This window comes from Microcebus murinus, chromosome 3 (genome assembly GCF_040939455.1).
Source record: "Microcebus murinus isolate Inina chromosome 3, M.murinus_Inina_mat1.0, whole genome shotgun sequence".
In the NCBI taxonomy this organism is placed as follows: Eukaryota; Metazoa; Chordata; class Mammalia; order Primates; family Cheirogaleidae; genus Microcebus; species Microcebus murinus.
In genome coordinates, this window is record NC_134106.1 from 92,574,179 (window position 1) to 92,587,852 (window position 13,674).

General features: G+C 35.5%; 1 protein-coding gene across 3 annotated transcripts in view; it reads right to left on the reverse strand.

The window, feature by feature from the left end:
• TAPT1 (transmembrane anterior posterior transformation 1) overlaps positions 1-13,674 on the reverse strand; it is a 62,951-nt gene that overhangs the window by 14,853 nt on the left and 34,424 nt on the right. For all 3 annotated transcript variants that reach the window (XM_012737539.2, XM_076001110.1, XM_012737540.3), the window contains 5 exons: positions 11,197-11,359; positions 8,358-8,493; positions 6,990-7,087; positions 6,738-6,807; positions 1,099-1,179 (listed from right to left, as the gene is read on the reverse strand). In XM_012737539.2, coding sequence (XP_012592993.1) covers positions 1,099-1,179; positions 6,738-6,807; positions 6,990-7,087; positions 8,358-8,493; positions 11,197-11,359 — 548 coding nt within the window. The remainder of the gene's footprint in view (positions 1-1,098; positions 1,180-6,737; positions 6,808-6,989; positions 7,088-8,357; positions 8,494-11,196; positions 11,360-13,674) is intronic.

Below are 13,674 nucleotides of genomic sequence, written 5' to 3' on the forward strand. Positions count from 1 at the left end.
TACATATCTACGTACCTACATGCCAGTGGGATGACTAGGTTAAACAGGTTCCTTGGAAAATCCTTTAATTCTATAGCTGTCTCAACCTGACAGTACATACCTAGCAGAGATCTTCTGTAGTCAACTGAGTAATTTTCTCCCCCTTTGATCGCTATAATTTAAAGAGATTGATCAATTATTTGTTTCACTGTCATACAGATGTTAAATTTGCTCACTTTTATGACATTCATTAAAATGTCAATTTGGTAGCAAGTACCTGACACCCAGAGATAACCTCCTAAGACCTTGAAGAAGGGTGGAAGTATGAGAGAGCAAGAAAAAGGCTTTTCTGCCACAAGTCAAGAAGGCTTTGGATCCATTCAGATTAGAACTGAGGCCACTGTCAGATATCATTTGATCTTACAGTGTCTGTAAGAAAATAATTTCTGAAAATATATTTCCAAAATCATATATCTTATTTTATATGTGTTTCTGATTTGCCCCAGGTAAATTAGAAATAAATTAAAATAAATAAATAAGAAGTTACCAAATGCTTGTAACGTGCACAATATTGAGAATAAATGAAAGGCAAAACATGGTCTCGCCTAACGTGTTGTTAGGTGATTCTATCACTGTGCGAATAATACACAGATTGTACCTACAGTCTATGGTATACCTATATGGTACAGCCTATCACACACTCAAGCCATATGGTATAACCTATTGCTTCTAGGCTACTATCTATATAGCATGTTACCATATTAAATACCGTAGGCGACTGTAACACAATGTTAAGTATCTGTGTATCTAAACCTGCCTAAACATAGAAAAGGTAATGTGTTGCACAATACGATGTCAGAACAACTACGATATCACTAGGTGACAAGAATTTTCATTTTCAGCTCCATTATAATTTTATGGGACCACTGTCTTATTATTATGTGCAGTCTGTCATTGACCGAAACGTCATTATGTGGCAGATGACTATTTTTTCAATACCCAAACAGTGGAGCAAAGTTTTCTGACGTTCTCTGCAATATTCATTTTATGCCATGTAAAAGAATGATTTTGGTTTAAGATTAAAATTATGAGACATTTTATCCGTTAAGAGTTAGTTACCTGGATTCCATGAAAACTGTTCCATGTTTCTTAGACATACTATCAGCAAAAGCACATAATTTGTGAATCGTTCTTTAATATCTGAAAAAAAATTCAATGAATTTAATACAAGCAAATAACTGAACTTTCTGCTAAAGGTCAGTTTATACATTTCACTTTTTAAGCTGTTATTTTCTCATAGAGTCTAAGATATCATGTAATCAAGAAATGGAATAAAATAAGTCTGTCTGCAATAAATGTAGCACACCCACATGTTGTGTCTATGTAATGCCTGTGGTTAGAAACAGTCATATAGAAACTATCTCGAAAGCTTTTATACACTCTGCTGTCATTTCCCCATGACTCTACTATCGTGGTAATTCTGGGCCTCACCAATACCAGTCAGCATGGCACCTCCCGTAAGTGCTCTGCGTTTCAATTTCACCCTGATGTCCTTCGTGATACTGTCTTTGCTCCTCTTCTCTTACTTATACCTTTTTCCATTACTTTAAAGCAGGGGTTCTCAAACTTTTTAAACAGGGGGCCAGTTCACTGTCCCTCAGACCGTTGGAGGGCCGGACTATAGTTTAAAAAAAACTATGAACAAATTCCTATGCACACTGCACACATCTTATTTTGAAGTAAAAAAACAAACGGGCAAAAATACCCACATGTGGCCTGTGGGCTGTAGTTAGAGGATGCCTGCTCTAAAGCAAAACTGATCTGGACTTTTATTCCACAGGAAAAACCTGGTCTCTGTAAGTGAGGTGGCCTTACTCTTTGTGCCTTCCCTAAATCCTTAAACTCTTCCAGGCAGTGGCTGGTACCTTCTTTTCCAGGGTAGCTCAGTTCCTTATTTGTAATGGGTCAGAGCTGTACCTTTACTCCTTCGAAGTTCAGTGGGCACATCGTGCTGTTCTACTTACGAAACTGTAGTGTTACTCCTTATACAACACCACACTGTGGGGCATAAGCTCAGAGCACAGATAGCTTAAGAGGCATGACTCAATTGGAAGGAAGGACATGTAGAGTTTGAGTGCAGTTGTTTTGACTAGTTCTAGATCACATGCTCAATTTATTTTGTGACTGCAAAAGGGGATACAAGTCATAGGAAAACTAAGAAAAGTCTACCCTAGAATAAGTCCCATTAAAGGCTGACACAAAATATATTCTCTGTTACTTACCTACAGCTGTGAATCTTAAATCATGGGATTAATTAAATTTGTCAGTGTTCCTTTAATTGGAATTCTGTGCAATTATTCACAAAGCTGTACTTGTGTATGCTAACTCCTTTCTAATTTCCACAAATTTAAAAAAGAAATATACTTATTTCTGACCGTACCACTAAGGATGAATACATAGCATGGACTTGGTGCATTATAGAATATCCTGGAAAAAAATTTCCTTGAGAAATTAAAAACACTATTTGGAATAAGCCAAAGCAATTTTTGTGAACTCTAATATTATTAATATAAAAACAATCACAATATTTAAATTAATTATATCTGATTCTTGGATACACAGAAGTTGCCAGCATAGAGAAAATATGCAATAACTTCAATTCTAAGGATATTGGCCCATCTCAGTATGGGGATTTTTAAAGCAAAAACATATTTTAGAAAAGCAGACTATTTCTACCTATGGTAGAGTTAACAAAACTGATAAATTCTGGTAGGTAAATGTAATTTTATAAGATGGAGGAAGATAAATTTAAAGATTACAAAGAAAAGTAACATCATAAAAAATCTTTATTTCCAGCACTCATGTATCAATCTAACTATGAAAATAAGGCTGCTATATGAATATAAAAAAAGTTTTATTCTTATATTTTCAGTTTTACTTTTATACTTAAATGCTCTACATAGATATTATGAAGCCAATATTTGACTTTTAAAATGTGAGCTATAGGTTTACCCAAATTTTTAAAGTTTTTCCATAATAAAATAAAATATTATATAAGAAAATTTCTTTTTTTTTTTTTTTTTTTGAGATAGTGTCTCTGTTGCCCAGGTTAGAGTGCAGTGGAATCATCATAGCTCACAGCAACTTCAAAACTCCTGGGCTCAAGTGATCCTCCTTCCTCAACCTCCTCAGTAGCTGGGACTACAGGTGTGCATTAGCAAGCCCAGCTAATTTTTCTATTTTTGGAGAGACAGGGTCTCACTATGTTGCTCAGGCTGGCTTGAACGCCTGACCTCAAGCAATCCTCCTGCCTTAGCCTCCGAAAGTTCTGGGATTATAGGTGTGGGCTATCGTGCCAGGCCGGAAATAAAATTTTTATGAGAATGATAGATTCTAATACTGATAACCTAACATATATTAGAAAAAGAATACAATCAATAACATATTTATACCATATCTCATATTCAGAATAGTCAGGGTTTGGATTAGGATTGAATTTTTATATTAATTAAAAGTGAAAACTTCTACAAAAATGGGAAGGTTTTCTCTTAACCTTTATTAAAAAACTTAAAAACACTGGTGATTAATGCTTATAAGATATTTCTGATATTCAGATTATTAAGCTCCTTTTCCCTGCTATATTACCACTAAAAGGGATATACTTTAACATACATTAACATCTTAAACATGAAATGAGTGACTATTTTATTTTCAACAGTCATTCAAATTTATTGCAACTATACAGGATTCTGTTAAGAGTATTAAATAGAGGCCGGTGCAGTGGCTCATATTTGTAATCCTAGCACTCTAGGAGGCCAAGGTAGGTGGATTGCTTGTAGTCAGGAGTTTGAGACCAGCCTGAGCAAGAGCAAGGGCAAAACCCTGTCCCTACCAAAAATAGGAAAAATTAGCTGGCATGGCTGCAGTCCCAACTACTCAGGAGGCTGAGGCAAGAGGATCGCTTGAACCCAAGAGTTTGAGGTTGCAGTGAGCTATGATGATGCCACTGCACTTTAGCCTGGGTGACAGAGCGAGATTCCATCTAAAAAAAAAAAAAAAGTGCTAAATAGAGTCATTCTGAGCTAGAACCTGACTTCAGACAACCTAATTCCTGAAGGATCTTGCTGAATGCATAGTTCACATTATCAATGGGTAAAAAAAAACCCACAAAATTTTTCATCATAAGAATGCAAATCAGAAAGCCATGGGTTCTACATTCAGCTGATGCTTATGTTAAAATGAAATGAAAAAAATAAATTGTCAAAAGTCTGGTTTTATTAACTAAACTCCATTTCATGTGTCCTTAGGCAATTCCTCTAAATAGAATGTAAAGTCAGATAATACTGAAAGGTTTATTATTGCTCTAAAATTTCGAAACAAAAGCTTCCACATTAAACCAGCACAGGGTACTGCATCTTTCTTACACTATGTATTTGGCAACAACTTCTGAAGGAGAACAATTTCATAGGAAAATTCCTAAGAAAAAAGTAGTTGATAGGTGAGTACCACTGCTAACTGGTTCCCATTAAGCGACTCCTGAGTGCAAAGGAGGCATTATCCTCATAGTAAGTGTAAAATGCAGCTCTTGGGGATCCCTCATTTGTCCCTTTAATATCCAAGTACCAAAGGCAATATTAGTAGGACTGTGTATGATGGATTTTTTCTCCTTACTTGGGAATGGGTTTTAAAATCTACATTAGAGTAAAGTTAATTTCTTATAAAATCTAAATAGTACAATGGAAACCACCTTGTATTATAACTTGAACTAATTTACTTACAACAAAAAGTAATACTTTTTTTGGTGCTGATACCACTTAAGCCAAAATAAACTGAATTTCTGGTGAGCTGATCTGCATACTTGATCAATACGCTATTTTTTCAGAGTTTTCTTAGAACTCGAATATTGAATCCCTAATCTTTCTAAGGTCAGAGGTTGTAATTTCTAGGGACCTGGTTATAAAAGAAAGAAAAGGGCTATTAATTACATCAACATGCTGACGATAAGGTTAGAAACCATTCATAATCTTCTCCTCACAATTTCAACGCACTTATACACAAAGACTAAAAACCCTTAAAACTCAAAATCTGCATGTCTAGTTTAAAGCTCTATAAAGAACACCTACTCAAGGAGGTTATTGATATAAATTAATAAAAAATAATGTGATTTATGCAACAAATGAAATTCTTATAGTTGAATCAATATAATCTATGGTTACTACCAAAGTGGACAAAAAATTCTGTAATTTAGTCTTTCCCTCCTCTTCCATTTCAAATTCACAGAGCTTGGCAGCATGCAAAGGGAAGATAAACATGAAGCAAGACAGCACAAACTTCCCCTCAGAGCTCTAGGAACCATGACCCAGGATCCATAATGGCCCCAAAGAATCATCTAGACTTTAAAGTTCTTCATCTTCCTTTTTTGTTCCTTGCCTAGTTTTCAAATCTCCTATAATTCTAAACATTTTTTTGCTTTAACATATTCATATGCCATTATTTTCCTTGTCTAATAGAGGTAAAATTTACATACTGTGAAATGCACAGATCTTAAGTACAAAATATGTTTGATAAATGCATCATCTGTGTCATTAACCCTCCAACTAAAATATACAAGAGTTCTATCACCCAGAAAGCTCCGTTGCACCCACCTCCTCCAATCAATTTCCATTCTTAATAAGCAATTCCTCTTATTTCTATCACTGTAAGTTATACTGCCTGATCATAAACCTCATACAAATGAAATCATACAGTATGTGCATTTTTGTGCCTAGTTTTTTCCACTCAACATAATGCTTTTAAGATCTACATAGTTGACCATATCATTTCATTCATTCTTTTTAAATTACTGAGTAGTATTCCATGGTATAGCTATCACACAATTTGTTTGTTTTCCTACTGATATCATTTGGGCTGTTTCCAGCTTTTGGATGCTATAATAATTCTTACACAAATCCTAATGTGAAAATATGGTCTCAGTGCTGAATTACAGGGTAGGCGAACATTTAACTGTATAAGAAACTGCCAGAAAGTTTCCTAGAGCAGTTGTATTATTTTACACTCACAATATCAATGCATGAGAGAGTCAGCTAATCCACATCTTCCCTAACTTTTGACACTGTCAGGCTACAAGAGCAGCCATTCTGGTGGTTGCGTAGTGATATCTCATTATGGCTTTACTTTGTATTTCCCTAATGACTTTTTCCCTAGTAATGCTGAGTACATTTTTATGGGCTTATTGGCCATTTCTAGATTTTCCTTTGCAAAATGTCTATTCAAGCCTCTTCCCATTTTTAAATTGGACCGTCCTTTCATTATTGATTGGTAGAGTTTATTACATATTCATTCAGGAAACAAAAAAGATCTCTTGTCAGGAAACAAAAAATATCTCTTGTCAGGTATATGTATGTCAAGTCTTTTTCTCTCAGAAGTGTGGCTTGCCTTTTCATTTTCTCAGTGTTTTTATGAGTGTAAGTTTTAAATTTTGGAGTTCAATTTCTCTCTTTCTTTTTATGGTTATTGCTTTTTTGTGTGGTCTCTAAAAATGTTTGCCTATGTCGGGGTTGTAAATATATTCTCCTTTATTTTGACCTAAAAGTTTTATAATTTTAGCATTGTGTAGGACTATGAACCACTATGCACTGATTTTTGGGGTAAGGGAGAGGTCAAACAAACAGTGGCTCACAGGACATGTGACATTAGGATTGAAGAATGAATTGCAAAATAATACCACAGAGCTGCAAGTAGAATCTGATTGTACATACCGCTATTTGACATTTGAAAGAGATTGTTCTTTTCAAACTTCTTGAAAACACTTCCTTTAATTTCAACAAACTGAAATAGTAAACAGAAACATCATCTTTATCACTGTAACAGTTTTCAAATTGGACTTGCTACATATAAAACTTCCTGGAAAATAAATAACATACAGAACAAAGAATTTTATCCGATCCAGAATATTACTGCTAAAGTGCCCATATATAACCTCAAAAATGTAAAATAAAATCTGAACTTACATTATTAGACATCATGATAGTAAGCAGTGACTTGTTGTGTGAGTTAAAAGCTACGTTGAGGGTTGTTGCTTGAACCATTATAAGGATTGCGTGCAAAACTAACAGTATGTCAAGGAAAAACCTTAAGTTTGTTTTCATATTATTATTAATAGATAATACTAAATATATTCAAATACTTTTGAAAGTGAATGGAGAAAAAATTGACTATGCTTTCCAAATCAAGCATAAGTATTTTATTATCTTCATAACTTCCCTATTAGCTATAGTTGATACAAATTTGACAAGATAAGACATACATAATCCCCAAGAAACAAACAAAGCTCCAACTGAATCTCTATGTATCCATTTATTTGAGTCCTTCAGAACAGAATTGTTCTGTTCTTTCTTTATCTCTGGTACTTGGCATAGTGCTTGGGAAACAGGCCCTCCCTCCCCCCCAAAAAAAGTGTGTTAAATAAATGGTAAATATTGAAAGAAGAGACTCTGAAATATACATTCTGAATTAAGATAATTTACATATTAAAAAAGAAAAGAACACAAAATAACAGCTAGTTTGGAAGTGGTTTTCCTCTCTGGTTCTTCAGGGGACGTGGAATATAAGATGATAAGAAATATCTAATAATTAAGGTTCTTTTTCACATGTCATTTTGAAAATATCCATAAGCTGTAGAATTATATTCATATTACATACATAATCATTGATTTACATCTAAGAATTGTTTTACTCCATTAAAACTGGAACAAGCTTTTACCTTCATAGATATTTTTCCACTTAATCCCTTAACTTCCCAAGTATTATTCCAACTTCTTTCAACTCTTACTGAGATTAGAAAAAATGACACATTCCTGTGAATGAGTCTTGACTCCAAATGGAACTTAAGAGTAGGTGTGTGTATATATACACACACATACATGGGTACACACACACAAGCACACACTGTTTATATAGTAAAGCATTTACTCTCCGAAAGAGAAGCTTTGAGCCAGGGACACACATACACCTCTTCTCCAAAATTCCTCCCAACTACTTCACATTTTACTTCTACATGAGTTCTATACATTTAAACCCAAGGTTATGACAAAAAGTTCATAGATTTAAAGATAACTTCATTATAAATTCCTTCCTCATAATCAGTTACACTGAGAATAGAACTGTTTTCTAGCAGCACAAAGCATTGTGTACATACGAGGTTCTTTAATTGTCAATTACTATTTCAGCCAATTTCTCAAAAGAAAGCAGGTATTTCACATTCTTCTTCAGAATACATACATACATACATATCTTTAAATCTGTGAAATAGCTAACCAAATAAAATTAGGTAGAATACACATTGACCATTGGAACTTCCAATGAGTCTAAAAGGATACAGACATAGAGAACAGCCATGAAAAAGTGAGGAATCACCCCAATATGGGCTCTTTTTCTTTCTTTAGGCTCTGTTGCTGTCCAATAGAGAGCATCTAATATATCTTGTCCAAATGATGAAAACAGACGATCAGCTACCTAAAGAAAGAAATTATTGGAAAGTTGTTTCTTAATATTGCATTTAAATATGTTACTAAAATTCAGATGCAACTCAAATGCTGGAGATTTGATTTTTTAAATCCTAGTAGAAGGTAGGGTAAAGAAGAATGGAGATCTTTGTTTACTTATTCACTCATATTTCTTTATTCTCTGACACATAGTGCTCAAATATTTATAGAATTTAAATTAGACTTTGTCTAATTAGCTGTTTGTAATAGTCTTATGTAGTGGCAAAAATAAAAGGAGGTGGGCACATCAAAATCATGGTTCCTCTGGTTTTAGGACTTTAAGTATAAACTCAGGATTCAAACTTAAATTCTTTAGGACAAATATATCATTTGACCTACATTACCTAATATTTATAAATAATGTTAGCTGTATTTTGAGGCTTATTAAATGGAATATAATATGCAGATTTATTTCCTAAAGACGTTTCTAAGTACTGATCTCCTTGAATATAGTATAATAAACAAAAAGAGGCACATGAAAAAGAGAAAAGGAGGACATGGTATCATTCAGGATTCAGCTGGAAGGCCACACCCTGAGAGAAATTTCCAGGACCATCTGTGGCTCCTGTGGCCTCTACTGTGTTACTCTGCTCTTTTTCATCACAGCATGTATCATTTCCTAGTATCTTCTTGTTTATCATCTATCTCTTACCTGTAGAATATAAGCTCCACGAGAACAGGCTTGTTTGCCTGTGGATCTTCGGGGTCTAAGATTGCGATTGGTATATAGAAAGTGCCGATTAAATATTTGCTGAATGAATAATAGCTACCACTCAGGGGGAGCTCTTACCACATGCCTGACATTGTGCTAAACCCATTCTGTGTAATGTGTACTTCATCCTCATAATCCCCCTAGTATCTCTAATTTACAGATGAGAATTTGAGGATTAGCAATATTCAATAACCAGCAACTGTGTCCAGGATAACTAGGTCATAAAGGAAGGAGCCAGGATTTGATTGGAGGTGGTTTCTCTTGACTAGAGCCTGGACTCTTGTCTGCTATGCATAAACCATGTCACCAATGATAGCCTACAAACTGAATAAGTATTTAAACCATTTTAATCAGCAATTCACGGATCCTTTTTCTGGCCTATTTGCTAGTAACAATAATCAAACTACCTTTTGTAGTTTTGTAAGAGGGCTTTGTAAGTCAGAAGACATAGACTTTAAGTTTGGGGGCGGGAGGGAAACCTTGTCCTCTGCAGTCCCCTAAGAGTGACAAGCAGTAAAAGAGACCAGAGTGGCAAGACAGGAAGAGCAACTCCTACAGCAGAGGGGTGCAGGGAGAAGATTTGGGCTTTTCTTTCTGTGAGGGGGAGGGAGGAAGTAGATAAGCCAGTCTACTTCACAAACTCCATGCACGCCCACCCCTCGGCAACCTACTTGGTGGGGCAAAGCAAGTATAAGGGCAGTGAGCCTGGAATCAGGAGGCTGGGGTACGGGTCTTGAATTTAAGAGCAGGATGGCTGGAGCTGCACTGCCTCTCTGGAGAGGTGGGAAGTCCTCACCACCACAGCAGTGCTGCTGCAGAGCAGAAGGCCAGCCCTACCCATATGTCCACCCACTAGGAAAAATCTCTTCCTGACTAATTTAAAAGACAGATCTTACTTGTATCCCTAAAAAAAAGTATAGGAAAATACAATTTGAATTTCATAGTTTGTTATATAACCTAGGTAGCTTCCTATTTAAAAAACTTATTAATATCCTGCCCATAAATAAAGTATATATTTTGCAAAGTGAATATATACCTGCTCATTCTTTGTATGAATATAAATACAGATTTGCACATGCTGGATAATTTAAAGTGAGATATATCGTATTAAAAACATTAAGTACTTAGAAAAATTACAAAACTTATGTTTACTTGCTCTATGTAAAAATTTCTAAACAATTTAAGATATAAAACTATTATAGCAAACTTATATACAGTCATAATATTTATTTCATGATCTTTAAATTCTAGCAAAAAATATACATATGGGCTTCCAAAGAACTTGCAAAACGAATTTCCCTTGCATTTGATAATTTACATACTCAAGGGGGTACTGACTCAACTAGGCAGCAGCATCTTTCCCATATGCTTTGGTGACTTGCTATCCTAAGTGTGTCCCAGGACCAGCAGCCTAGGCCCCACCTCATGAGAAATCACGAGATGCTCCAGCCCCACCTGGGACCCATGAAATTAGAATCCACATTTTTTTCGAGATTCTTACTCTGTTACCCTGGCTAGAGTGCAGTGGCGCCATCATAGCTCATGGCAACCTCAAACTCCTGGGCTCAAGAGATCCTCTTGCCTCAGCCTCCCAAGTTGCTGGGACTATATATAGGCCACACCCGGCTAATTTTTCTACTTTTAGTAGAGACGGGGTCTCACTCTTGCTCAGGATGGTCTCGAACTGCTGAGCTCAAGCAATTCTCCTGCTTTGGCCTCCCAGAGTGCTAGGATTACAGGTGTGAGCCACTGTGCCTGCTGGAATCCATGTTTTAATAAGATTCCCAAGTGATGGTGTGATGTACACATTAATGGTCAGAAACACTATTACTAAAGTCAGTAGAAAATATTTTTGAGCCTCAAGTACCTTCTGTATTGGAAGACTTGAAGTTGTGCACACCAACAAGGCCTGTGCAGGCCATGGGGCTAGACTGATCACACAGGGTCAAGGAGGGTCCTTACCTCAAGCATGTTGTAGATGATGTAGAGCTTGATGACAGACTGCCCCCTTATCAGGTGGTACATCATGGAGTAGTCAACATAGTGCATCATAAAATAGCAGATTACCAAAATGACACCCTTCAAAATGTCACACACCTGGGCAGGCTGAAGCAAACGTCTGTCCCTGGAACAAACAAGAAGTAATGAAAATATGAATTTTATGTTGTTGGGAATGTAAATTAGTACAACCACTAGGGAAAACAATGTGGAGATTTCTCAAAGAAGTGAAGGTGCATCTACTGTTTGATCCAGTGATCTCACTACTGGGTACCTACCCAAAGGAAAAGAAAGCACTTTAACAAAAAGACACTTGCAATTGTATGTTTATCACAGCACAATTCACAAGTGCAAAGATATGGAATCAATCTGAGTGCCCATCAACTGAGGAATAGATAAAGAAAATGTGGTATATATGCACCATGGACTACCACACAGCCATAAAAAGAGGATGAAATAATGACTTTTGCAACAACTTGGTTGGAACTGGAGGTCATTATGCTAAGTGAAGTAAAGCAGGAATAGAAAACCAAATAACATGTGTACTCACTTATAAGCGGAATCTAAGCTTTGGGTACACAAAAGCTAAGCTTTGGGCAGACAGAGTGGTACAATGGACACTGGAGACTCAGAAGGGGGGAAGGTGAGAACGGCTGAGGGAAGAAAAACTACCTATGGGGTACACTACTGAGGTAATGGGGACACTAAAAAACCAGACATCACCACTGGTACAATTACATGGTATAATTCATCCATGTATCTAAAACCCACTTATATTCCTAAATCTATAGAAATATAAATTTAAAAAAAAGAAAATGAGTTTTAGTTCTATGTTCTTAAAATAAATAATCTTCACTAGACATACACCAACATACAGAGGTAAAAATGAGAATTAGGTTGGTATGTTAAAAACTTCAAGGAAACATATAATAAATGATTATTCAACAGTGTGAAATTTTCTGTCCAAGTACAGAATATAAAACTATCAAATTAGAATTACTATTGGAAGTTGGGTAATCTTAACAGGTGAACACAGACGGCAGGCATCTGCTAATAGGTACTTTGAAGCAAAGGACTTCCGTGATTATGATATAAGCCTTTAACCTAGTCATGAAGTCACATCAGATCAGCCCTTTTCACACAATACCTTGGAACTTTTTATTTAACAGCAGAACATGCCATATCAGTTTATCAGGAATTCATATTTTTATGGCAATGTAGTGTTCCACTAGGTGGATGAACCATAATTTATTCAACATATCATTGACAGATTTTCAGTCTTTTGTAATTAAAACCCATGATGCAATGTACATGTCTCATACATGAAAGTATATCTGTAGGATAAATTCCTAAAATTGAAATTTGAAATTTCAGTTCACTTGATATTTTGATAGAAATAGCTAAACTGCCCTCTGTAGGGGGTGTGCCAATTGACACCTCCACTAACAATGTTATAAGAAAGCCAGTAGCCTAGTGCTTTTAATACACTGATCAACTTTTGGATCTTTGCCAATCTTACTTGTGAAAAATGGTACATAGTGTAGTTTCAATGTTAATTTCAATCGTTAGGAAACTGAACATCTTTTTCATATATTTAACAGTTACTTATATTTCCTGTGAATTCTCCTTTCCTATCTTTTTTATACTGGTTTATAGGACAGCTTTTATATTACAGAAGTTAGTCCTCTGTGACTTGAGTTGAAATATTTTTTTCATAATTAATATGAGCAGAAGAATCATTCTTTACTTCTGAAGTCAGAGCATGGAGAGCTAAACCTAAATTGTGAAAGGAAACACTAAGACAGAGTAAAAAATATATTTAAAAAAGTAGAAATTTTAGATTTCTTTCACTGGATTTAAAATTCCTGTGGGAAGAATAGGAAAGATGTTTTCTCTCTACCTGTTGCAGCCCAATTCCTCAAGACAAAATGCTCAGTCTCTTGTTTTGGCAGCTTTTATGCATAGTGCAATCAATAAAATGGCCAAGTATTTTCTTAAAGAGCTGCAGAATCTGTTCATTTCCACCAATTGTGACAATATTCTGAGCAACAATATAAAGGGTGAGCTCATTTTCTAACTGGCCACTGGACTTATGAGCCATCTATGTGTTTGGTATTCCTCGGCTACCTATTTTCTGGAGTTCTTTTCTAACCTTTGCCTACTTTCAGATGAGGAGCTCTTTTCTTCCAAAGATTCTTGCAGAGTTCAACAAGGAATCTGTAAGTCTGGATTCCAGATTGTTACCTGAAATATTGCTTTACAAGATAATGATGATGCAATACCGCCTCTGTGAGCAGTTGTTACAGAACCTCATCAACAACCTCATTGTTTTCTACAATGTATACTATATTGTACATTGTTTTCAGTTAGGTATAATTTTGGTTGATCTATTTATAGACAGAATATGAGATACTGCAGAAGTCCCAAAGAGAGGAGGAGAGG